The sequence below is a fragment of the Ovis canadensis genome, chromosome 15 (assembly GCF_042477335.2).
Source record: "Ovis canadensis isolate MfBH-ARS-UI-01 breed Bighorn chromosome 15, ARS-UI_OviCan_v2, whole genome shotgun sequence".
NCBI classification, from domain to species: Eukaryota; Metazoa; Chordata; class Mammalia; order Artiodactyla; family Bovidae; genus Ovis; species Ovis canadensis.
In genome coordinates this window covers 58,939,140-58,966,179 of record NC_091259.1, presented here as the reverse complement: position 1 = coordinate 58,966,179, position 27,040 = coordinate 58,939,140, and the positions used below count along the sequence as shown (strand labels likewise).

Sequence of the window (27,040 nt, the reverse complement as noted above, 5' to 3'; positions counted from 1 at the left end):
GGTTCACTGGCTGAGGACCAGCTGTACACACTGGGTCTCAAAAGACCACCATGGTGGCCAGCTGGTGAGCTGGCCCTGAATGAGTCACTTTAGCTTCTGTGGGTTTGCTTCCGCTTTCTCCACGAGAGCAAGTAAGAATATGAGGGTGTATGCTGCACACACCTCCTCTTTCCCACCTTTAGACACTTTTTTTTTCTGACAGAGATCTAATGATCTGGAGGTTTCAGTAAGATCTCCTGGGACAGGGCTTCTAAAACTGGGTGACTTACTGCTAAGAACACAAAAGGGTCTAGCTGACCTGGACAGGGTCCTAGTTCCACCACTGACTGGCTGTGGCACCTTGCTCTATTTCAGCTTCCCCATCTGTAAAATGGGGAGAGTGAACTTCCACCTCACAGGGTCATTCTGAAGTAAATAAGTAAAGGGAATGCTTTACATGTTGTTATGCACTGTTCAGTTCCAGAGTGTTCCATGGAACACCAGTGCTGCAGGGTTTTAACAGGGGGTGGGTAGAGAGGCTGCCAAACATAAAACTGCTGAATAATAACCAAATTAGGGCTTCTCTGGTGGCTCAGTGATAAAGAATCTACCTGCCAATGCAGGAGATGTGGGTTTGATCCCTGGGTCAGGGAGATCCCCTAGAGAAGGAAATGGTATCCCACTCTAATGTTCTTGCCTGGGAAATCCCATGGACAGAGGAGCCTGGTGGGCTACAGTCCATGCAGTCACAAAAGACATAGCAACTAAACAATCCCAAATTAAATAGATAGTTCTTACTCAGAGCTGTGCCTTTTGGAGGGGAAAAGTATATGCAGAAATTCCCAGACCTTTTATTGTAGAGAGAGTACACTTTTGGAAGCACAAGACTAGACAGTAAGGATAATAACTGACAGTGGCTAAGAGGTACTCTTAGGTCCTGTTCCAAGCCCCTTTACTCACAGTGTCTCATTTAATCCTTATGATATCCCATGAGAGAACATGTTAATCATCTCTACTTACAGGTAAAGAAACTTGGCACAGAGAGGTTAAGTAAGTTACCCAAGATTACACAGTCAGTAAAGTGAGAACTGGGACCCAAACACAAGTGATCTGGCTCCAGAGCTCACTTATTTAACAGCTATACTCTCCTTCCTCCATTAAATACTGTTGGCTGGTGGTATTATTATTATTCCAAAACAAGGTAATAGTAGGACCTTAATTATGTATTATGTATGCATTTTCTGATTCAACAAGTGTTTGTCAAGCATATATTTATGGCCAGACACTGGGGGTATAACTGTGGGGAAGACAGTCACACTTCCTTTCCTCATTGTGCTTTTGGTCTAGTGGGTAACATAGGTAATCAGGTGATTGTAATGGAATGGGTAATATATACTGTAATTGGGAGATGCCTGAAGTACTAGGGAATCTCTTGGGAGGAATAACTACCTCAAACTTAGCAAGAATCACTGGAGGAAGTGACTTTTAATCAGAGGCCTGAAAGTGAATTGAAATTAGTCACTGAAGGCGAGAGAGAGGGAAATGGTCCAGGCAGTGGAATAGTGTTTGCAAAAGCTCAGAGGCTAGAAAGAGCATTAGGAAGGGGATGGTGAGAGATGAGACCTCAGAGGGGAGCAGGGGCTCTCTTCATGGACATTCCGTATTAGCTGGTCTGTGACACTGCCACTATGCTGATGTTTGTCCCTGAACCAAATAGCCCAGCTGTGCCCTTTGAGCTCTTGTGGTTTTTATGGTAAGTATCCCATGTATAACTCTGTCTCACACTTACGATTTGTCCATTCAGTGGTCTGATTCTTGCATCACATGTTAACTTCTTAGAGTCAAGAAGGGTGTCTTGTTCATTAGCATATCTCCAGAAGTTTCCACCATGCATGGTGTTCATTAAGGATACATTTTGAATGGATGCTATCTTTTCTTTGTAAAATGGGTTATCCCCTTCCTGCTTTCTTGAACCAACTGTCACCTTTCCTCATGTCCATCATTGTAGCTAGCAGTCAATGTCCTGGGTGGCAGTTCAGTGGTGCCTGCTGGCTCTGGGGGCTGTGTTCTCTGGCTTCCTCTTTCAGGTTTATGTTGTACTGTTATTTTCCCGCCCTGCCTGGTGAGCTCTGGACTGTAATCCACATACTTGATTCTGAAACCTTCCCAGCCTTCTAATCTGCAGTAGGCTGGAAACAAAATCCCTTACCATGATTTGATAAGACTGTTCTCAACTAAGAGTTTGAGTTAATCTTTGAGTTAGGTCCTGCATGAGAAACATGCAGATACCATTGCACATTGAACATATATATTAGCTAATCAGAGGCCTTCTTCCTGTTTACCCTACTCCAGGAAAGGTCAGGTAACACTCCAGGGGTGGGGGTCATCAGTTGGGAGAGCCCCTGACTGGTGCAGAAGAGCTGATGGACCACTGATTCACCAGACCAGAGGAAAGTGTGGTCTGTTCTCCAGTTACACACTCCAACAACTTCATTTTGACCAAACATTTGAAATACTACCACCTAAGTCATCTTATCTGGGTGTTATCTACAAACCTCAGGGCGATCTCTGTTAGGGCAGGTTCCCTAGAGAGTATGCTGGCACCTTCACTTGAGCAGGGAAAGAAGAGAGAGTGTAAGCCAAGGCTAGGACCAGAACATCTGGGCTCTGATTCCTTCATTTGCAAAATGAGAGTGAAAGCATGATGTGATGGGGAAATAGCATGAGGACTCAGATTAGACCTGGGCTCTAATCCTCATGCAACCACTTATTAGCTGTATGACCTCTGTACTTTAGCTTTCTCATCTATAAAACGAGAATTATAATGCCTGTTTTCCTGGTGGCTCAGTCAGTAAAGAATCCGCCTGCAGTGCAGGAGACCCAGGTTCAATCCCTGGATTGGGAAGATCCCCTGGAGAAGAAAATGACAACCCACTCCAGTATTCTTCTCTGGAGAGTCCCATGGACAGAGGAGCCTGGTGGGCTACAGTCCATGGGGTCATAAGGAGTCAAACATGATTGAGGGCTAAGCAACAAGCACTGTATAAAGCAGTTAGGGGAAGAATTATATAGATTGTGTGAAGTGACCGTGTCAGCCAAAGAGCAGAGAAGGTCAGTTGTTGTTGTTCAGTTGTTCATTTGTGTCCAGCTCTTTGCTACCCCATGGACTGCAGCACGCCAGGTTTCTCTGTCGTTCACCATCTTCTGGAGTTTGCTCAAACTCCTGTCCATTAAATCGGTGATGCCATCCAACCATCTCATCCTCTGTCATCCCCTTCTCCTGCCTTCAGTTTTTCCCAGCATCAGTGTCTTTTCTAATGAGTCAGCTCTTTGCATCAGGTGACCAAAGTATTGGAGCTTCAGCATCAGTCCTTCCAATGAATATTCAGGATTGATTTCCTTTAGGATTGAGTGGTTTGATCTCTTTGCAGTCCAAGAGATTCTCAGGAGTCTTCTCCAACACCACGGTTCAAAGGCATCAATTCCTTGGCACTCAGCCTTCTTTATGGTCCAACTCTCCTATCCATATGTGACTGCTGGAAAAATCATAACTTTAACTAGATGGACCTTTGTTGGTGAAGTAATGTCTCTGCTTTTTAATACACTGTAGGTTTGTCGTCGCTTTTCTTCCAAGGAGCAAGCATCTTTTAATTTCATGGCTGTGGTCACCATCTGCAGTGATTTTGGAGCCCAAGAAAATAGTCTGTCACTATTTCCATTGTTTCCCATCTATTTGCCATGAAGTCATCCTAGGTGATATCTCTAGGTTTAGGAAGAATCATGACAGTCTTCTGGCTTTGAGTGACTTTTCAATAGGAAGTTCAGTTTTGTAGGAGGAGGAAATGCATAAACTCCATTCCAAGACATCTTGGGAAAGAATGGCTTAAGAATTGTCTGGTGCTTTTGACTACACAGGCAAGGTTCTCTCTTGACTGAATTACATGTGTTTATCCAGTAGGAGGTAGGAGGAGCCTGCCCTCTGCAGGCCCTGTGCAGTGGACTCAGGGAGGAGCAGGTACAAGTAGGTAGGACCCAAATTCCACCTCCAGTGAACTAAGCTCAGGAAGGAACATAAGGCAAGTACTCTGACAATTTCTACATGAGGCAGAAAGAAACCCCATCACCTTCGCAGGATAGATATTATTCTATAGGGTCTTAGTTCCTAAGGAAAGGCCCCAGAATTTAGGTAGCCTTCCAAATATTGTCCATACTGGGACTGTTGAGGACAGCAAGCATAAGTCATGACTACCCCGATGAACAGGGACGTGTGTGATCACTAACCCAGAGGGTCCTGTAAAGTGAGGCAACTGGTTTTAGGTTCTGTTGTATCAATTTAGAGAGAGAGAGAGTCACTAATAATAACACTTGAGTGAGCCTAGGGGTTTTTGGTTCTTTGACACATGCAATACTTGTTCCCTTAGCCTTCAAAAAATGCTCACAGTACATTTATTAAGGGAAAAAAAGCAGATTACAAAATTGCAATATAGTAAATTCCAAATTTGTATGATATACATGTAGGATATATATGCAGGTATCTTCTACATATACCAGAATATTAAATGCCATTTCTCAAGTTGCTGAGATAATCATGCTTTTTCTCCTTTATACTTTCCTGTAGTTTCAAATTCTTAATGGCTTTTATAAATTTAAAAATCCTTTACAAAATATTAAATATTAGATTGTAAACATCTTCAGAGCACAGAGGAGGCATGTTACTGTTCTGCTAAGAACAGCCTCTGTCTGCCTCCTGACTTGTCCTCTGTCTTACCCTTGCCTGCTTTTCTTCACCCTTCAAGACTCTCATCTTTTGAGATCCTTTCTTCATGCCCAAATTGAGCTAAGCTCCCTTCTGGCTTTTTATGTCATCCTGTTATATAATAGCATTTATCTCAGGCAGTACTGTAAACATCAGTTTATTGTCTGCCTCCTTTGTCAGGTTAGGTCAGGGACCATATCTGATTCATTTCTATGTCCCCAAACGAATCCTATCACATAATAGATGTCAGTAAACCTTTGTGGAATTAACCGAGCTCTGTTTTACTTCCTCTTTCCCAGCACAAATGGCCAGGCACATAGTAGGTGCCATCATTTGTTTAGTAAGGAAGTAGATGAGTGAATGAAGGAATAAAAATGCCAAGAGGAAGAAAGTGAGATTGGTGGCTTTTGGCATTTGTTGCTAATGAAAGGGTTTGTGTTGCTGTCCCCCTAGTCCTGGTCACCCGAGAGGATGACTTCAACAACCGGCTGAACAACCGCGCCAGCTTCAAGGGTTGCACAGCCCTACACTATGCTGTCCTCGCTGATGACTACCGGACCGTCAAGGAGCTGCTTGATGGAGGTGAGAGCATGGGTGAGTGGGGCGGAGGGCTTGGTTGTCAGGAAGTGTGGACTTAGCCGCCTCTCTCCTCCAGAAATGCCAAGCTTCCCCAAAGCCTTATTGCCCCCCAGAGCTGGAAAGCCTCAAAGGTGCTGGTACTCTGTGACAGTGGCCACGTGCATGCGGGATTCAGCCTCATGTGGCTGGAGTGTGTGCTTCACCTACGGTTGTGTGGTGTACCATGCCACCCTGCCTGAACATTCATGCTCTGAGTTTTGCTAGTTGCGTCCCCCAGTAGTATCCTCTCTTCTACCCCGTGTCCTCCAGAGCAGGACTTGTGGACCAAGAGGGGAGAGCCTTCAAATCTCTACTAACCCCAGACTCAAAAGACATCCACCTTGACCCCCCCCCCCCCCCCACCACCACCCTAGTCTAAATCAGGCCTCTTCCATTTCTCTGGTTCATTGCACCCTATTCTTTTTCCATGGTTGCACTTGTTGCAATCTTGAACTTTGTGTGTGTGTTCAGTAGCCTGTTCCCTAACTTGACTCTGAGCTCCCTGAGGGCGAGAACTATGGCTGATTCATTCTAGCGCCTGACACACAGTAAACACTCAATAAATCTTCATCAAATGTTTGACTACCCTTCTTTTGGAGAGCACTGATGTATTGGAGGGATAATACATACCATCCCCATACTCAGGCTGGTCTGGTCCTGTCCAGATCTGGTACCTGCTAGAGGCCTCCCAGGCAGTCACTTGCCCTCATCTTACTCGAGCCTCTCCTTGGGAGAGTGAGGAGAGCATCCTGCCCGGATGCATGGTGCCCAGGCGCCTGAGTTGGTATGGCACTATGGCACTGACTTCCTGTTCATGCCCTCACTGCACTTCTTGAAGGTTTAAGGACCCTCTCTTGAGCCTGGACACCAAGGCATTCCTTGTCAGTGGTCATTCTTCATAGAACCTGGGAGCTCGAAGAATCTTTGGAAGTCCTCCAGTTTACCTGATTGCCCGCCCTCTCTCCTCTTGGCAGAAACCTCTCCAGCAGCCAGCTGGCTGGTCTTTCTTTGGATTCTCTCAGAGACTGAGGGAACCCTCCTTCTTCCCTGGGAGCCCATTCCATTTTAATTCTGCTGTGACTGGTTTAAATAGATTCTTTTAAGTAGGTGTGATTTTCTTCTCTGTATCTTCTGCCAGCTGTCCTCTGCAGTCAAATCACTATTTCAAAACCCCGTCTTCAAAGAAAGTACTTTCAGCCCCAGAATCTTTGCCTTTCTAGCCCAATGTCCCCATATCATGTTCTAGTGTTTGTGATTGGACTGGAAGGGTTTCCCAGTAACCCTCAAGTCCTACCACCTTCCATCTGCCACAGTCACACTGACTTAAGACCCAGACCTGGCCCACAGCCCCAGCCTACAAGGGACCTGCCCCAGTGCAGCCAGTGTGCACCTTGGTCTGGGAGTGAACACTGCAAGGGGCAGCGCTGCTCACGGATATGGTGACAGCATCTAGGATGACTGGTGCTTTTGGAGCAAGAACTCACTGTTCACAGGAGCAGAGACTTAGAAAACGTCCCCAAGCAACATGCTACTCACTTTGTCCTTTGGAAAGCTCTCCAATGAGAGACATTTGTAGCTAAGAATTAGAACGTTCACTATGGGGCTTCTCTCTGCTGTGCCTTAAAATCAATCAATACCCCCAGCTATTGTCCAGTGGTTTACATTCTCCACTTCCCATCAGCCCCTAAATGGACAAGGAACTCATTCTACAAAGAGTCCCTCTCCCAGCCTTGCAGATCGAACACCTTTAAAATGAAGAAGCCTGGCCTTTTATGAAACACCCCACCCTTACCCCCCAGGCCAAGGCTGGCCATTTGAGCCGTTCCAGGGCCATGGTTCCTGCCTGTTGACTTGGAACAGATGCCCTTAGCCCCCACCTTTACACTTCACCCACCTGCCTTTTTACCCAGAATCCATTTATACCCCCTGCCCTAGCCTCCCAGCCTCAAGGGCCAAAACCATTAACCCACTGATTTCTCCCTTTCCGACCTAAACAAGTGGCCATCCCTCAGGGCCTGCAGGCTTGCCAACTTCTGACCTCCCTCCCCCCTTGACCTCTCTTGGTCTGCTTGTGTGTGTGACCAGCCAACCGAGAGGCAGGATCCTGTTCCCTTGTCCTAGGGGCTCTTGCCAGTAACATTTCCAAAGTTTCTGACCTCAGCTGACCTCCAGAAGGTTTCAGGGAGGGCAGCCCCTGATTTCCTGACTGTCCACCTCTTTCAGCCTGTATTTGCCACTGGCTTTGCTGCAGCACCTTAGAGACTTTCTCTGTGAGACCCAAAGCAGTCCTAGACATGGGGCCAGCCTGTGCTCATGGGATCCACACACAACTCTTGTCCTTAAAATTGCTTAGTCCACAAGGATTTAGGGCCCCCAGATCTTAGAGGGTTGGAGCTAGAGGGGGCAGCCGCACTCGCCCACTGATCAGCAGTCCCTACATGAGAGCTGGGGGAGGTCCAGGCAGCAGCAGCAGTAGTCTGGTGATGTGGGAGGTTCTCTGACCCCTTAAGAGGCAGCATTGAGTAATAAACGGGCTTTAGAGTCAGGCCAGCCTGGGTTTAAATCCCAGCCCCCCCACCTACTAGCTCTGTTGGCTTAGACATGTTACCTTATCTCTCTAAGCCTCAGTTTTCTTGTCTGTAAAATAACAGCTGGGAGGGGCTTTCCTGGTGGTCCATTGGTTAAGAATCTGCCTTGCAATGCAGGGGACATGGGTTTGATCCCTGGGTCAGGAATATCCCATGTATTGCAGAGTAGCTAAGCCCATGCACCACAACTGCTTAACCAGCACTCTAGAGCCTCTGAGCTGCAACCACTGAAGCCCACATGCCTAGAGCCCATACTCTATGAGAGAAGCCACTGTGATGAGAAGCCCCCACACTGCAGCAAAGAGTAGCCCCCGGCCACCACAGTTAGAGGAAGCCTGCATGCAGCAGTGAAGACCCACCGCAGCCAAATAAATAAATTACATCTGGGAAGTATCACAGGGATTAGTGGGCGTGAGGGTTAGTGATGACATCTGTAAAGGTCCCAAGTACAGATAGGTTCTCCATGATTGTGTAAAGAAATCAAATGCTCACCCTGGCAGCTATAATCCCATTCCTTCCCCATGAAATTTGTATTCCTATCTAAGACTTCTTAATTCTGTTTCTGCCTACAGCTTTTCCACCCTACCCCAAACACCATCATGTTCCCTTTCTTCTCAGCTAGATCCTCTAAGGAAGCCTCTCCAGGTGGTCTGGTCTGCTCTGACAGTGCCGCCTCTGAACACTTCACTGTTGGGATGGGTGCTTAGCACAGAAAGGCCGCTTCATCTTCAGGAGGCCCCATAACATAGTGAGAAGAACACAAAATTAGGGATCAGACAGACTTGGGTTTAAATCTCAGTTCTGTAGTGTGACTCTGGGTAAGCCAGTTGTCACCTTTGACCTCAGGGCACCCTAAGGTGGATCTGGCAAACTGTCCTGAGAGAGGCGCAGACTGGTGGAGGAGACAGATATGGAAACAGGCAGTGACAGCAGGTGAGTCCCCCAGCAGGGTTCTGGGCAAAGGGCTCTGGGAAGACCAAGGAGGAAATACCTGCTTCTGCCTGGTGAGCAGGGAGGTAGGGTCAGTTACAGAAGGCTTCCCAGAGGATGGCTTGCTTCAGCCTTGTCGGGGAGGGCAGTGAGAGTGCCAGACGGATTTGTGTGCAAGAGTTCTGAGTCCAGTGCCAGCTTTCTACCCCCAGCCTCCACAGAAAAGTGGATTCACTGGCTTCTGTGGTTTTCCTCTCAAAAAATGCTGCTTCTTCGTGGGTCACTGTCTTATGAGCAGAAAGGCCTGCTTCAGCACTTGACTGCCACGTATAGGAAAAGGTTAGAGGAAGGAAGGAAAGGCAGGATAAAAAGACAAGTAATTTGAGAAGCTGGGGAGCCTCCTTCCTCAAGCCGCTGAAGTTGACTCATCCCTGTGGTTCCGAGGCCGTTAAGGTGCTTTTACAGCTTTTCCTCCCAGGAATGTGATCCCACTTTCACAGATCCATTTTCTTAAAACGTATCTCTTACCATGCAGCCTTTCTCATCCAGGGTTCCTCTGGAAAATTAAACTCTAATGCTCTCAGGCATCTGTTATACACAGGGTTATTAATTTCTCTCCTATCTGAAGTGGTACAAGTTATGTGCTGTTCCCGAGAGAATTGGAAAAATCATTACTCAAATAATTTCCCAGTTGCAGTTTAGAGGAGAAACCCCAGATGAGAAAGGCTGCAAGGAAGGAGCATAAACTGTGGAGTCAGGATCTGAATACCACCCTGCCACTTAATAGCCATGTGTCCTGGGGAAGCTGTGACCGCTCTGAAGTTCTCTTTCCTCATCTGGAATAAGAGTGTGCCACCTGCCCTCTAAGGTTTTGTCAGGATTGGGCATGTGTAGGTTCCACAGAGTAGGCACTCTACATATAATGTGTTACTAACTTCAAAACACCCAGTACTTGCATATTTTTCCTAAAGGGACCTACCCATCCTAATTTGCTAGCCTGGTCTTAGAGCTGTTCTAGTCTGGCCCTCACTTAACTGGCTTTCCCCGCTGCTGCCCTAGTGGCTCCAGTTACATCGTCATAACGTCTGTTCCATGTTCCCACCTCCGTGCCTTTACCCTTGCAGTTCTTCCTGCCTCTCATTTCCCTTCAAGACTTTGTTTCTCAGCCCAGCAGAATGGTTTCTACCAGCCAGTACCCAGCTCTCATGCTGCCTGCCTTCTGAGGTCTGCCCTGTTCCCTGGGATTCGGGCCCAGCCCCCCTCTACTGCACTGAGGTTGACTGAGGACGAAGACTGTGTGTTACTTCCCTGCCTTCTTTGCCACAGCGCCCCGCCCATAGTTCAATACCTATTTGGATGCGCCGGAACCGCCAAAGCCACTGTAGATTGGATACCACTGGAGATGTGGTGTCTTTGACTCCTGGGCCACTTGCTTTAGTGTCATAATATATCTGACTTTCTAGAGCTTCACCTATGAAGCTGTCTTAGTCACAGTGCCCCTCCCCTGCCTTTTCAGCCACCAGTGTGCATCACCTCAGAAATGCCGGGCTTTCTGACACCTAGTAATACCTTGCCCAGTGCTTCCCTTAGCCTCTTTCCTACTTACTTTCTTGGCTCTTCCTTGTCCCTCTGTCCAAGTATAGGGCTCATTTGTTAGTGTTAACCAGCCATCCTTAAATTCCCACCATCACTGCCTGAGGCAAGGAACCTTTCCAGTGCTGGTATCTTCCCTTTAACAGCCTGTTAGTTTGTTGTCCAGGCTAAAAACTTAAAGCTCTGTTTCTTGTTCCACTTCAGTGTCTGCCCATCTGGCTGCGCTGCCAGATGTGGAAGGGATTGGTTTTGCCTCAGGCTATGCTCTCTGGAAATGTCATCCTCTGATTCTTGCCAGCAATACAGGGAAGGGGAATGAGCCCTGGGCTGAAGATCAGATGTTCTGGCTCTGCCACCAGCAAAGCCTCTCTCCTTTAGGCAAGTCCTTTCTCCTTCATAGTAAAATAGATTAGGGTAGCTGATTGCAAGGACCCCTTCCAGCTCCCTGGGTGAGTCTTCTCGTTCATTTTTCAATTAACTGAGCATCTCTCCTGTCACAGGCCTCTCCTGCAGCCCCTGGGAAGTAAAGATGATCCAGACATGGTCTTTGCCCTTAAGAAGCTCATAGGTCGGTGAGGAAATCAGACATTTTAGCCAAAAATTGCCATCTGGTGTATTAATGGAGATGTATAGAAGGTGCTAGTGGAACACAAAGAAAAGACCATTTAAATCTCTGAAGAGAGTAGGGAGAGCATGCTATAGGAGATGGAGTTTACATGAAGTCTTAGTGTGAGTTTACCAGGTGGAGGGAGGAAGGCGCAGAGGGACCAGCATGTTCAGAGGTATGAAGTAGGAAGCAGCATGCTGAATTCAGAAGACCTGAATTTGTAGGGTGTGGATTGAAGAATGGAAAGCAAGAGCCAGTAATGAAGGCCTGTAACATAAGATATGCTAAGGAAATAGAACTTTTCCTTCAATGGGAAAGTTCAAAATAGACAAACCACCCCATGTAAGAAGTCAGTTTGGCAGTTACCCTCAAGAGGGCAGATAATGACTGGGGAAGGACACACAGGGACTTCAGAAGTGTTTAATGTTCTGCCTGTTTATCTAGATACTGGTTATACATCCACCTTGGGAAAATTCTTTGACCTGTATCCTTCTGCACTTTTTGTACTTTTGTGTATATACATTAGACTTGAAAGAAAGGTTAGAGAAAAATAGGGGAAGAAATTGATTAGGAGGAGCAGGGTTGAAGAAAGGAAAATTATCTCATTTGAAAGCTAAATTAGGGACTTCCTTGGTGGTCCAGTGGCTAAGACTCCATGCCCCCAATGCAGGGGGCCCAGGTTTGATCCCTGGCCAGGGAACTTGAACCCACATGTTGCAACTAAGTGTTCATATGCCATAACTAAAGATGGCCCATGCCGGGACCTGACACAGCCAAATAAACACAGAGTGGTTTTTTTTTTTTTTCCCCCAAGCTATTTTAATTGTCTAGATGGGGCCTAAAGCAAGGTAGTTGTAGTAGAAGAGACTGATCCCAGAAAGATTTAGGAGTAGCATCAGTTGGATCAGATGGTGAGAGAAAAGGAGCAGTCAAGATTGGTCCAGATTCTGGACCAGATGGCCGGTAGATGGTATGTGCCTGTGCTGAGGTAAGGAATACTGGAAGGAGGTATGGGTGGAATTGAGGTGCAGAGGAATGACTAGTTCTGCTTTGAACATTTTCCTCCTCCCTTCCTCACACTTTCAGATTGTACGGTCCAGTGTTCTAACTATTCCCTTGCTTCTTTCTTCCTTCTTTGTACTCAACTTGATGAAACACTAACCCTGCTTAAACCCAATTTCTTTTTACTTCATTCTGTATCTGAAGAGCTGAATATTGCTTCAGGGGAGAAAAAAAATCATACAACCATGCTAACTGGACTCACTTTACATTTATGTTCATGAATTTCAGACACTCAATACTGCCAACCACCCCACTATACTTCTTGAGTAAAATCACAGTCTTGTTCTGGACCAACTTTCATATACCTTCTTTCTCCTCAGACGTCCAGCAGTCTCCTTCCCTGACTCCCAAACTAATGATCTACCTCACACTTCATAGAGAAAGTGAATTGCAGTCATAATTCCCACCGTTCCTTACCATCCCACCGTCACTTCACCAGCCTCCCTGCCTCTATACTCCTGTATGCTGCCATCCTACCTCTACAATGGAAGACGTTCCTAATTTCAGCTCTGCTTTCAGCTCAGGCTCCTATTTCCACTTGCTTTCTCAATTACTTCGTTCCTCCAGTGATCCCATCTTTCCTGCGTTGTCTGTTTTCTCCTCTCTGCTAGCTCGTTCCCATCATCATGAAAACATGCCTTAATATCACCCATCTTAAACAACAAAGCAAACTAAAAACTTCCTTGACTCCCAAATCTACCTCCATCTGCTACCTCATTTCTCTGCATCCCTTCATGGTTAAAAGTCCTCAAAAAAAAATGATTGCTAACCGCTGAATTCACTTGCGTGGCTCCAGCTCTTTCCTCAGTCTCAGTGTCGCCATGGCCAAAATATACTTCTATTTTTCCCCCAAAATTGATATTCCCCAGGGCTTCCCCATCTCAGTAAATGATACGATCATCTATCTAGTCTTCAGGCCACAAATTTTGGAGTCATGTTTGAGTTCTCTTTCTCATTAACACTACCTGCAGGTCCTTCAGGAAGCCTTGTCACCTGTGCCTCTCATCTGGAACCGTCCCCTTTCTGCCATTCCTGTTGCTGTTACTCCAGCCCCAGCGCAGGACGACCCAGTTCTCCTGGATAGTCACCAGTTTCCTAACTAGTCTCACCGTTTCCACTTTTGTGTCCCTGAATCCATTTTCCACATAACTGCCAGGAGAATCTTCTTAAAGCGTAAACCCTGTCTTTCTGCTGTTTAAAATCTTCCGTTGGCATACCAGTGAAACCAGCATAAAATCCAGATTCCTTACCAAATCCTGCAAGGCTCTACATAGTCTAGACCCTTGCTGCCTTCTGTGACCTCATCTCTAGTCACTCCCTCACCCACGGTGTTCACTCTTCTCCCGTGACATAGGCCTTCTTTCATCCCTCAGCCACACTGAGCTCCTTCCCATCTCGGGGTCTCTGTACCAACCTCTCCCAGTGATGGGAACACTCTCCCCTTGGGAATTCAGGTCTCAACTCAAATTCCTTTCCTCAGAGACCTTCTTGGCCACCATAGTAAAATAGCCCCTCCAGTCACTTTGCATCATATTACCTTATTTTATATTCTTTGTGGTACTTATCAGTCCCTGAAGTGATGTTTGTTTGTATGTGTATCATCAGCCTCTCCCCACTACTAAGGTGAAAGCCTTATAATCACAGAGACCTTGCCTCTTTATTTTACTGCCATATTCACAGTTCTTAGGAAAAAAAACCTCACAGCTGGCAGATGGTAGGTGAGTAGTAAATAGCTGTTGACCAGCTGGGGGACCTGTGGGACACTCTTGTAGAGATGTGTAGTGGGCAGTTGGACAAATGAGTCTGAAGCTCAGGAGAGAAAGGATTATAAGTTGAATATGAAGATTTGAGAGTTGTCAGTCTCTTGAGGGTGGTGGAAGCTGAGTTGTCTGTGAAGAGTTATAGAGCTAAAGAGGCCCAAGAACACAACTGAGAGAGCCTACATTTCAGGTGTGAGCACATAAGAAGAGGAGCCAGTGCAAGAGATTCAAGGAAATGGGAGAAAGGAGAAGCAGAAGAGAGCTGGGGAGGGGTTGCAGTGATGCTCAAACTATCTGAAAAACCTGTCTTCTGCAGGTCTTATTTTTTGAAAAAATTTTAGAAAAAATATATTTTAAAGGGCATACAAAATACAGGCCCAAATTTGTCATCAGGTTCAACAGACGAAATTATTCCTAAGTTGGTATAAAAGTTTCTGGACCCTTACTTGTAGGTACTATGCTTATCTCATCGATGACTGGTAACAAAGTTCACAGACCAGCACCAGTATGTGGACTGAACTTCAAGCATCATTGCTCTAACGGTACTCCTGGGCAAGAGGGAAAGACAGATGAACTGAATATAGCCTCTGCCCTCAAGTTGCGTAAAGTCCAGTGGGGAAGGCAGTTTGGGATACACAGACATACTACGTGGTAGAGAGATCAAAGCACTACCATTAGGATGCAGGAACTGGAGACCATGGTCTGCCCAGCTCTGCCACCATCTCATCCCAGGAGGACCTCCAGCAGATCACAGCCTCTCTGTGGAATCACTTTTTTCATCTGTATGATGAAGAAATCATATCAGATTACTGGATGCTAAAGTTTTCTTCTGGTTATTTTAGATACAGAGCTAAAAACCCTCCATGCCAGCAATTTTCTGTGGAGGGATAGAGAGTGACTTCTAATGGGTGCCAGGTTTCTTTGGGGGATGATAAAAGTATTCTAAAATTAGATTACGGTTATACAACTCTGTAAATATACTTTAAAAACCCCCATTAAACTGTATACTTTAAATGGGTGAACTTTATGGTATGTAAAGCTATTTTTTACAAAAAGGAAAGTAATAAAATCCTCCGTAATAAAATACTCAAAACCAGAAAAGATTGGCTTGGATGGTGCCTGGTTGTAGCCTTGGACTAGTTGGTCCCATAGCTGATGTGGTATATAGGAGGGGACCCTCTGATATAAAAGTTTCTTTTTAAGGAATACTATTAAAAAGTTACCTGAAAAACTTTCTCTTACCCATACTGGTATTTTTATTGGTTTCAAGTTATTAATTTAACAAGTATAGCACACCCCATTCTTTTTTTTTTTTTTTGTCTGAGGCACACGGCTTGTGGGATCTTAGTTCCCCAAGCAGGGATTGAACCCACACCCTTGGCAGTGAACAGGCATGGAATCCTAACTAGCCACTGGACCACCAGGGAATTCCCAAACTACTCATTCGTAATGAAGCTTAGTCTGGCAGAGTGTAGACATTTAGGCAAATAATCACAAAATTATTAGCTAATTACCACTGAGAGAAGTAGTATTAATGGAAAGTAGAAGGTGGTAGGAGTGTAATGGAGGCCTAATCTAGTCTGAAGCAGATGAGGGAGGTCTTCCCTGAGCAAATGGCATATACATGGAAACCTGAAGTGTAAATGTCAACCGGTCACTTAACTTGAGCCTGTGGAGAGCGACAGCCATTAGTCATCCAGAGAGACACAGCCGTCCAGTCCGGCACAGTGGAGAACGGAGGGATTCTGTAGTGATGTCATTGCAGTTCACATAGTAGGTGAGGGCTAGTGATGTCATTGCAGTTCACATAGTAGGTGAGGGCTAAAGAGGGTCCTTAGTGACCCCAAGGCCTGTCCTCTGCCTTTGGCCTGGGCAGTGCAGAATGATGAGCTGTCCCTAGGGAAGGGTGTTTCTGTATCCCAGATCTGTGGACATAGAGTAGTCACTGCTTTGGTTGAGTTAGAGATGAGAGTGCCTGGGCGCCAGAGCCCCAGCTCTCTGAGCCACCTGCCACCAGGCACCCGCATTTCATCAAGGCTTTAATCGGCTCCAAGCAGTCCTCAGATGAGCCTGGCTGGTATCCGGCATGAGCTCATCACCAACTGTGGCAGCTGGAGGCCAAGGCTCCCTTGGGTGAGGGAGAGGTCAGCTTTTGTTGGGCCAGGTCTGTTCTGTGTTCTCCACCTGCACTGGGCCTGGAAACACCTGAGTAGGATTCCAGTTTCCCATGGCATGGTCGGCTGCCCTTTGCCAGCCCACTCGTGCCCATCCAGTGAGTGTGCTCTTGGGTAGAATGCAGAGAGAAAGGGCGGCACAGGGTTTTAAGAAGGAGAACCTTAGTCCCTACAGGTCAGGACCTGCAAAATAGCAGCGGAGGTCCATCCCAGGGTCAGATGGGTCAGAACCAAGGTTCCGTTCCCAAAACGAGTTCACATCTAGTTTTCATGTACTCTGCTGCTTTACACAGAGGCCTAGCAGCGTCCCACGGAGAACACAGCAGAAATGCTCTCTGTAGGCTGATCCCACAGTCTTCTGCCTGAACATCATTTTGGAAATGAAAAATTATTTTAAGTGCAGCAAAAGAAAGGAGCCTGCCACTTCAGGAATCCTTCAGAAACTCCCTTAGTAATGAACCCTATGCAGCACTAATGTGACCTACACTAACTCGGCCTTGCATTGTATGGAACCTTGAGTAAGTCCCTTCCTCCTCACTGGGCTTCGTTTTCCCCACCTATAAAGTTAGTTGGATTGCAGTCTCAAAGCTCCTTTTAATTTTCATATTTTGTAATTCTGAATGAATAATTGCCCTCTGATTTAATTGCAAATCTGAGTATTCACATTTATTCAGCAGCTATTAATTAATTTCCTCCAGCTGACCACCAGCATCCCTTAGAAGAGGTTCCTAGAAAGGTTACTCTGCTCTTAAAGCAGCCTGTATAATTTCTTTATCACACTTACCACAGCAAATAGCTATTCAGTTATCTGATTAATAGATCTTGCCTTCATTACACAGGTTAGGGTCTGGATCTGCAGGACTTATATCCCCAGCACCTTGCAGTATCCTTAGCACATGATAGATGCTCAGTGAATGTTTGCTGACTGAGTTTATTTATAAATGGGCACCAGGCATTGCAGGAGTAGAAAGAAAGATACAGGCCTTTCCTTCAGACTGCACACTGTAGAGCGCTGGTTCAGTGAAAAGGCCCAAACACAAAGCACACTGAAAACACCATGACAGCAGGTAATGGAACTCTAAATTAAACAAAGGCCAGGAAACAAAAAAAACAGTGAATGTGATAAATGAGGTGAGGAGGGGCAAGATCAGTGTTGGCATTGTAGACGGCTTCATGGAGGAGAGGGCCTGGAGGGAAATCCTGAAGGACAGGCAGAATAGACCAGTAGAGGGAGGAGGGAAGCTTTTCAGATGTGGGAGGAGCAGAAATGAGCCTTGCGTGTTTGAGACCTGGAGGAAACTGGCCACCTGTCAGATGGTGAGTAGGGGAAGGCCGGAGTGTGGAGGACCTTGGGGTGAGCCTGAGGACTTGTGCTCAACTCTGAAGCCAGTAGGGAATCCCTGAAGTGATTGTCTATCGTTGGCTTGTTTTAGCGCTGCAGTGATTTTTACTTTTAAAAATGGGGGGGAATCAACATTTCAAGCAGTACCAGGGGATATGTAGTGAAAAGGAAGTCTCCTTTCCACACCCCTGGTCCCCCTCAGAAGCAGCCACTGTAGCTTTCCTTAGGTAGCCTCCCTATTGCTGCTGCAAACAGATGATCACAAACTTAGCAGCTTAAAGCAACCCAAATTTAGTAACTAACGGTTCTGGGGATAAGTCTAAAATGGTCTCATTGGACGAAAATCAAAGTGTCATCAGAGTTGTGTTCCTTTTTGAAGACTCAGGGAGAATCTGTTTTGTTGCCGTTTGCAGCTTCTCGAGGCTGCCTTGTCTCAGACATTCCTTATCTTGGCCCCTTCCATCCCCAAGCTAGCACAGTCCCTCAAGTCTTTCCCATGTTCCACCGCTCTGACACTGACTCTTCTGCTTTCTTCTTTTACTTGTAAAGACTCCTGTGATTATGTTGAGCCCACCTAGATAATCCAGGGTAATCTTTGCATGTCACAGTCAGCTGATGAGAAACCTTAATTCCCTTTTGCTGAGTAACTTATATATTCTCAGGTTCCAGGGATTCAAACATGGACATCATTAGAGGTCATTATTCTGCCTGCTGCGCTGTCAGAGATATTTTATAAATGTTTTATTTTTCTTCCTGTTTTTGAATAGTTAATTTGCACGCAGTACAAAATTCAGAAGGGTGAGCGCTCACTCCACAGTTGACCAGCACCTGGCATTCTGTGGTAAACAAAAACTCCTTCTCTCTCATTTATTTATTTACTGTTATGTGTGCTTATGGATACTATTGCTTTAGTGTTCTATAATTTAAATCCCATGGATGGAGGAGCCTGGTAGGCTGCGGTCCATGGGGTCGCTAAGAGTTGGACACGACTAAACGACTTCACTTTGACTTTTCACTTTCATGCATTGGAGAAGGAAATGGCAACCCACTCCAGTGTTCTTGCCTGGAGAATCCCAGGGACTGGGGAGCCTGGTGGGCTGACATCTTTGGGGTTGCACAGAGTCGAACACGACTGAAGTGACTTAGCAGCAGTGGTTATATTGGTGCTAAAATTATTTCATATTTGGCCAGAGTGCCATACCTGCATCTTTTTTTTTTTTAATTTTCTGTATTTTCTTGCATAACTAGATGTTTTGATCTTACCTTATATCCACCTTGCCATTGCCCTGGAATCAGCCATTTCTCTGAGAGTCCTAAGACTTTTTTAGTGGGCAATTGTATTGGAGACCAAAACATGAGTACTAGGTGTACCTATTACACACATGCATATGCGTATACACACTACTATGCATATGCATGTTATATACATATGCACGTACCTATTTTAGAAGTTCTGAGAATACCAATACCTCCCATTCCAGTCCATCATTACAGGGTTATTCCTTGTCCTCACACATTTCATATTTCTGTGTCCCTTCTTCTGTAGTGAGAATTCTGACTCCAAATAGCACTGATACACAACTCATTTGTTAAATCCTATAATATATCCAAAAAGTCTTCAGACCTTCTTCAGCCAAACCACTATTGAAAACGAACTACTAAAAGAGTTCAGGTCAGGATATGTTTATAGTTGGCCCAGCTACTCCATCCAAGGCTAAGGGTATATAGTCAAATACTAGTTCCTTGGTTACTTAGGTGGGTGTTTTTCCTTTCAGGGTGTTTATGTTATTAATTTGAAATGCACTTGGGTTAATTTTTTCAATGCGCTTTCAGTTTTAGGGTTTTTCTCCTCTACCTTTCCTTGTTTTAGTTTTGTTGTTTGAATATATAAACCATTAACCTTTTTCTAAAAACTGTACAGAAAGGTATAGTCAGAGAAGTAAAACTCCCTCCTGTGTGTCGCTTTCAACCTCTTCCTGCTCTCCTCAGTAAACCCTGACCCCTTGTATAATAGATAACCAATTTTGATTGTATTCTGGTTTGTCCTTCCTGTATTTCGTTGTCTAAGCCAATATATATAAGTTTTCTTATTTCTCCTTTTTCCTACATAAAAGATAATGTATTATACATGCTCTTTGCAGTTGGCTGTTTTCACTTAACCATATTTTCTAGAAGTTACTTGGTAATCATTTCACAGAGATCTTCCTTATTTTTTGTAGTTACATAGCAATCCATTGTGTTTATGAACTATATATCCTGTGCTTGGTAGTTAAAAATGCTATGTGAATAGCATCTTACATGTACATTTTGGAATAATGGGAGGTGCATCTCTACAGTAAAGTTCTACAAGTGCTATTGCTAGGTCAAAGGGTAAATGTGTGCCCTTGGTTAGGTATTGCAAATTTCTCCTCCATGAAAGTTGTGCCTTTTGCATTTCTACTTATATTGTGTGAAAGTGGCTGTGTTCTCACAGCCTTGCCAACACTGTATATTGCCAACCTTTTGAATTTTTACCAGTCTAACAGGTGAAATAGAATACTTCGGTATAGTTTTAGTTTGATTCTCTTACTGTGAGTGAAATGGGCATCATTTCAAATGTTTAAGAATCACTTTTCACCTTTTGTCAATTGTCTGCCAAAATGTCTTTTGCCTTTTTTTTTCTAGGACTTTTGGTTTTTGTTTTTCTCTTGATTTTTCAAAGTTCTTTGCAGGTTAAGGATATTAGCTATTTTTCTGTGATGTATGTTACAAATATTTTTTTCAATTTTGTATTGATACAGTTTTAATGCTTCTCATATAATCCTAAATGTACAGCCAGGAGTGAGAACCACTGGGATAGTTTGTAAAGATTGGAACTATTTTTTTCCTAAAAGAGAATGGATGCAGAGAGAAAGGGACAAGGGCTGAGTACTCAACCTTGAATGTCACTCATGATTTGGGACAGAAGAGTGAATAGAAATCTGCAAAGGAGACCAAGGTTTATCATAACTGTTATAGTTATTCAGTCAGAAAATATTTATTAAACTCCTACTGAGTGCCAAGTGCTGTTCTGGTCATGGGCTATCATAACAAATCCTCATTTTTAATTTGTTTCTCTCATCACTTTCTGAAAAGTTGGAAGTTTCTTTTGCCCCTGTTCATCCATCTGGTTTGCCATAAAGCCTCAACTCTGAGACAGATTTGGTAAAGTTCTTAGAATTGATTACAGAAAAGCCCCTTTCAGAAAAAATGGAATCATTAGCACCAGCAAGAAGCTCTGGGTTGAAATGGTTTTCTTGGTATAGATTTCAAGTCTATTCCCTGTCTTCTTTTCCTAATCTCCCCACTACCCTTCCACTTTTATTTTTGGTGATTATTGCCTGGTGACTGTAGTTGGGCATAATATTAACTGGAAGACTCCTTTTGGCAGTGGCTTCTGGTTCTTTTTTTAAGCAACAATTTTATGAGGGAGATAAGTAATTCCTATCAACCTTGATGCTGGGGTGGGGGTGGTGGTGGTGAAAAGCAGACATCAGTGATGAACAAACAGTTCCTGTGCCCAGAACTGCAACCTGTGTGACATTTAATGTCCTAGTTAAAGGTGCTTGCCTCTGTACTCCTGATTCTCTTCCTGCTGGGAAGTGCAGTTAGCAGACTTTCATCAGTTTCTGTTTCTATGGTTGTTCTCAAAGCCAACTGTAAATAAGGCCTCCTGTCTTCCTTTAGGTTAGAGTAAAGGTCTGTATATTTGAGTGTATTTCATGCCAGTGAGCCTGGCTCAACCACCGCTCTGATGTGCTGATGCTTCTCATTCAAGCCAGAGGCTTTACTTAGCTTTGGCAATAGACCTGTGAATGGAAGCATAAGCCATCTCTTGATAACTCCTCTTCCCTGCTATGGACATTAGGCTGGGATTGGTCAACAGAAGCTTAAACATCTGGTCAGTCCAGTCCTTTGGGGTGGTCGGTGTTTTATAGACAACCCATCAAGACTGATTGGGCTCATAACTGAATTAGCCAGATGTGTGGGCATTGTGTGCCCTTTCCTCGGCCTCCCTTCAATGTTGTTAGATGGGAGCAGACACGATTAGCAGGTTTGCGGATGGTGTGTTTTTAGTGCATGAACAAAAGCTGCTGCCTTCTGCAGAGACTGTGGCTGTGCCCCAGACGTCAGCAGTATAATTATGACTGCTAAATTCAGCCCAGACCCCAGGCTCGGCTGCCTTGGTCTCAGCTGTCTTTGCAGAAGGGGGAGGAGGGGTGCTGAAGCCTGGGGACCCGAGCTCTTATTATAGTCCACTTTGAACTCTGCTGTATCCAGTCTTTCCCTCCCTACTGACAATTGCTCCCAGCTGCTTTCTGGTCAGAGAGCCTGCTGCCACCTCTGAGGATAGTGTGTGCTGGATTATGGAGCGAGTGGGGAATGAGGCTGGCCTCCTGAAAGCCCACAACTTCCAGGAAACTCACCCCAAATGAAAATGAGCTAAGGATCCCCCTACTTCCAACACTTAGATCACGTGCTGCTCATCTGTTGCTGTTCCAATTGCTCAGTCATGCCCAGCTTTTTGTGACCCCATGGACTGCAGCGTGCCAGGTTTCCTTGTCCTTCATGATCTCCCGGAGCTTGCTGAAACTCATGTCCATTGAGTTGGTGATACCATCCAACCATCTCGTCCTCTGTTGTTCCCTTCCCCTCCTGCCTTCAAGCTTTCCCAGCATCTGGGTCTTTTTTAATGAGTTGGCTCTTCGCATCAGGTGGCCAGATTTTGGAGCTTCAGCATCAGTCCTTCCAATGACTGTTTAGGATTGATTTCCTTTAGGATTGACTGGTTTGATCTTCTTGCAGTCCAAGATCCTCTCAAGAATCTTCAACACCACAGTGAAAGCATCAGTTCTTCAGCACTCAGCCTTCTTTATCCCTCATCTAGAAAACGCTTGCCTTAGGGTTGCCTTGAGCAGAAATTCTTGGCAGGAGTTTTTGCTTTTTGCCCTTTTGCTCACCTAACTGTATATGTGAGATACATTTGAATGTTCATCTCCATGTTTTTGTACTACCTGTTTTCTAACCAGACCAGCCTACACGTTTGCCATAGACCAAATCAGGCAGTTTTGTGTCTCTAGTAGTTTGTGATGCTTCATATTCTGTAGACCTCCCATACTCAATGAACCAAACCCAGCCCTGTCCCCCGGACTTTCTTCATATTTCCTAGTTGGTGAATGGCATCATCAATACCTATCACCCAAACAAGAAAGGATTTAAAAGTATCTGATGACTTCGCCCTCACTTTTTACCACACTCATCTTTCTTAGAGTTTTCTCTCAAGTGCGTCTTCTTCCCCCTGTCCCCATACTGTCATTCAGACTTTGTCCCTCTCACCTAGACTGTTGGAAAAGACTTCTTGATCTCCCTACCTCTAGGCTCCTTTCCAAACCAACCTTTACCCTGCAAAACCCCACTGCTCCACTGTTTGGAAACCTGCTGCTGCTGCTGCTGCTGCTGCTGCTGCTGCTGCTGCTGCTGCTGCTGCTGCTGCTGCTGCTGCTGCTGCTGCTGAGTCGCTTCAGTCGTGCCTGACTCTATGCGACCCCAGAGACGGCAGCCCACCAGGCAAGAATACTGGAGTGGATTGCCATTTCCTTCTCCAATGCATGAAAGTGGAAAGTGAAAGTGAAGTCGCTCTGTCGTGTCTGACTCTTAGCGACCCTTACGCTTGTGAGATAACGCTCAGATGTCTAATTCAGTATGCACATCTCTCTGCTGTCCACTGGCAATCTTCTTCCACCCTATCTCCAAGAGCAGCTGGGGATGATTGCTTCAGGATTGGGACCAGCACTTGATAGGCTAACCAGGGCCCTGTCTGCAGCCACGTGGGCCTGGGCACACAGGAGCTGTCTCTGCCATAGGCCCACTCAGCTCCTCATTCCCTGAAGGGAGTCTTTCCTGCCTCCAGACATTTGCTTGCTTGCTTTTCTGTCACTGGGATGCCCTTTCCCCACTTCTCCACCTATCAAACCCCCACTTAGCCTTCAAGAACCAACTCATTTATGTCTCTTCTTGTCACTTCCTGGTTTGCTCGCATGAAGTGAATCATTTCTCACGCTGTTACCCCACAGCAATGACACCTTTTTTTCTTTTTTCTGGCCATACTGCGCAGCATGTGAGATCATAGTTCTCCCACCAGTGGTGGAACCCATGCCCCCTGCAGTGGAAGCATGGAACCCCAACCACTGGACCACGAGGAAATTCCCTCAGAAGCTATTTTATTGTTTTAAAGATTACAACTGAAGTTTCAAAAAGCAGAGCTTAGCATGTGTCTCCTCTTATTCTCTCTTCCCTCTGTTCCTCTGATTCTGCTGCCAGTAGGGCCCTAACTAGGTCTCTAACCTGTGGAAGGCCACTCAGTCTCCCTTCCGTCTACTAAAGAGAAAGGGGGGCTGGCTCCCTGCTCAACACCTCCATCTCTGCACATATACCATTAGTGAGACACTTTATAGGAAGGAGTGCTTAATAATGATAATTATAGTAAAAACAACAGTAGCTGTTATTTGTTGAGTTCTTACTTTGTACCAAGCTCTGAACTAAGGCTTTATCTCTTTCAATACTTAAAATATCTTTGCAAGTTTAACACTTTTATTACCTATGTTTTCCATATGCATGCACAGAGGCATTAGGCTGTTAAATAACTTGCCCATATTCCACCACTAGTAAGTGGCAGAGCCACTGTGGAATCTGTGATTTTGATCTCAAGAGCAGAACTCCAGTTGTGTTCCTCAACCTTATACAGGGTTCAGCATGAAATAGGTGCTCTAGAATGTTGGTTGGTTGATCACATGAGTGAATGAATCAGTGTTCTTCCCATTGAGCTTGTCTTCAGGCTTCAGAGAGACTGGCTGAGTATCTGTAGCTTATGCCAAGAAGTATGGATTTTGTCTCATCTCCTAATGCCCAGCTGTACACAGACATGTTCCCTCCCACTCAGTAACAAACTGCCTGGAACTCTTTCCCGGCTCATATTTACAAGAGAATGTGATAAATTCCGTATTGATCCCTCCTGTTCCACTGTAAATTTTGCAAAAGATGATTAAATAGAGCAATAGAGTCTGCAGGCATTGTGGCTCAATATGTTGTGGAGTGGCGTATCGACCTCCTCCATCCAAAGGCAGCCAGCGCCTAGCCCTGCTGCCCCAGACCAGTAATTAAAATCCTGGGAGACTGGGATTTAAAATCCAATCATATCCCTGAATCAAGCCTTCTAGCCTCCCCATGTGATGAGTGCAATAAGGTAACGGCAGGAGCATGTTTATGTCTGTGCTGAAGCAGTCCCCATAGGGTGGGTAAGAAATGGAGAGTTGGGTAGGCCTCCTGACTAAATCATTTCACCCTGACACCACAGCCACTTGTAAGACAATCTGTAGACACATAAACAGTCCCAGCCAAAAACCAAATTTTGGGCTTCCCAGGTGGCGCTAGTGCTGAAGAACCTGCCTGCTAGTGCAGGAGACATAAGAGACATGGGTTCCATCCCTGTTTCGGAAAGATCCCCTGGAGGAGGGCATGCCAGCCGACTCCACTCCAGTATTCTTGCCTGGAGAATCCCATGGACAGAGGGGCCTGGCAGGCTACAGTCCATGGGGTCACAGAGTCAGACATGTGAAGCGACTTATTTTGGGCTCTTGAGAGCAAGACATCGAGCACAAAAATTCACAGACTGTGCTTCAGTGTATACTTCTGTTTCCACAGCCAATAGTAGGTTTACAGAAGTGATTTGACCTTGATTAAACCATGGCCTTTGGTAACCAAACGTGTTTGAATTTCCACAGAAACTCTTTGATTTAACCTAAGCCGAAGCCAGCCTCCCCTGTGCTGAGGCCTGTAATCACAACACAAGTTACTGTTGAAATAAACTTGTCCATCTGCTCTCAACAGGACCAGGAACTCCCTGAGGGCAAGGACAGGGTTGTCTTACTCACTTTTGTGTCCCTAGCACCTGGCACTGGGCCAGACACATAGAGTGCTCTCCAGAAGTATCTTTGAATGGATGCAGAAACACAAATTAACAATCTTGATAAAACCTCTGTAAACGGATGTGTAAATAGTAGACCTGCCACACAGTCATCCATTCAGTGCTTGAACACTTCCAGTGCTGGGGGAATCACATTTGTTCCTGAGGTTGCTCACATTCTATCTTTGGATTTTCTGATGGTTAGCAGTTTCTAATATTGAGCCAAAATTTGCTTGCAAGGTCTTAAAGTTTTACTGTTGGGTCCATGTAGAATAAATCTAGTCCCTGTTGCACATGATGGCCCTTCAAATACCTGAAAATGCAGGCATGTTCTCCTGAGCTATCTTTCCTCTAGCCTAAACCTCCAGTTCCTTAAACCACATTTTTCCACATGGCTTCTAAACCATTTCCTATCTCAGTCACTCTTCCAGAACAATCTCTACTTTGTCATCCCAAATCCATGACTACCCATTTATTGCCATTCATTTTCATCTAGTTTGTTTTAGCTCTTAATGTCCATCTTCTAGATGTATTTGGACCTCTTCCCACGCAAATCTGAAGTCTATATAGATTTGGTGACTAGGTGCTCCCCATATCAGGGGTGAACATACTGAACCAGGACCAAGCCTTTGTGCTGCCGTTGGAAACTTTCTTCTGTGACCTCTGATCTGTCTGTCACTCCACCCTGCCCCTTGGGTCTGGTTAGTCCACTGTCACTTACGAACCCTCCACACTGAATGGCACTCGGCCCACATTTCTCCATTGTGTGCTCAGGATTGTCCTGAGACACCCCAGGATATGTCTCCTTTGTACTGGGGGGAGGGGATTCATCATCCTTTTCTCCTTGTCCCCCTGACACCATACTGTATTGTCATTGTTTCTGTCCCTATCTGTCTCCTACCAATCTGGGTTCTCCCTCTGGACAAGAACCAGTCAGATTCCGCTGTGTGTGGCCATTCCTGCTGCAAAGTCAGTAATCAGTGATTAATGAGGGCTGGGTCCAGCCAGGAGGCAAAAGCTCTCTGTTCCATGAACTTTAGAAATCCACCTCCCTGAAGACAGGGATCCACCAGACTGTGTGTCAGAGGGTTCAGACTTCAAAATGACCTGGGGACTAGCTTATGTGGGTCATCATTCACCCTGGAGAGGGTCGTCCTGACTGGGAAGAAAAGGAGTTCCATTTTGTACCTTTTCAACAAAACTGTCTACCCCAAACCTGCCTCTGGAAACACCCCCCAAACTTGGCTTTGGAGCATCTGAGCATGTTGGTAGGGAAGAGGAAAGATGATTTGTCCCTCTTTTTGAGTCATCGGACCTTTGGAAAGTAGCACAATGTGGTGGAAAAACCAGATGGCTTCTTTTAAAAAAAGAAATCAACATTTTATTATGTAAAATTTCAAACATATATTTCTCTCAAAAAGAGAATAGTATAATAAGTCCCAGATTTACTATTTATCTGCTGAATGACCATGGGCAAATTATTTTAGCTCTCTAAGCCTCTATTTTCTTAGGAGTCTTTGTATGGTAAATAACTGCATATAAAGGCCTTAACACCCAACACATGTTAGCTTGTCTTTCACCTTGCTCTTCTAACAGACTCAGTTAAATCATTTGTAAAATGGAAGAAATAATACCTCTCCTGCTTTCTTC

General features: G+C 45.2%; 1 protein-coding gene across 1 annotated transcript in view; it reads left to right on the top strand.

Annotated features, from left to right (window-relative positions):
* Window positions 1-27,040, top strand: part of CLPB (ClpB family mitochondrial disaggregase) — a 139,540-nt gene that overhangs the window by 68,110 nt on the left and 44,390 nt on the right. The window contains exon 5 of the mRNA XM_069554581.1: window positions 5,189-5,317. Coding sequence (XP_069410682.1) covers window positions 5,189-5,317 — 129 coding nt within the window. The remainder of the gene's footprint in view (window positions 1-5,188; window positions 5,318-27,040) is intronic.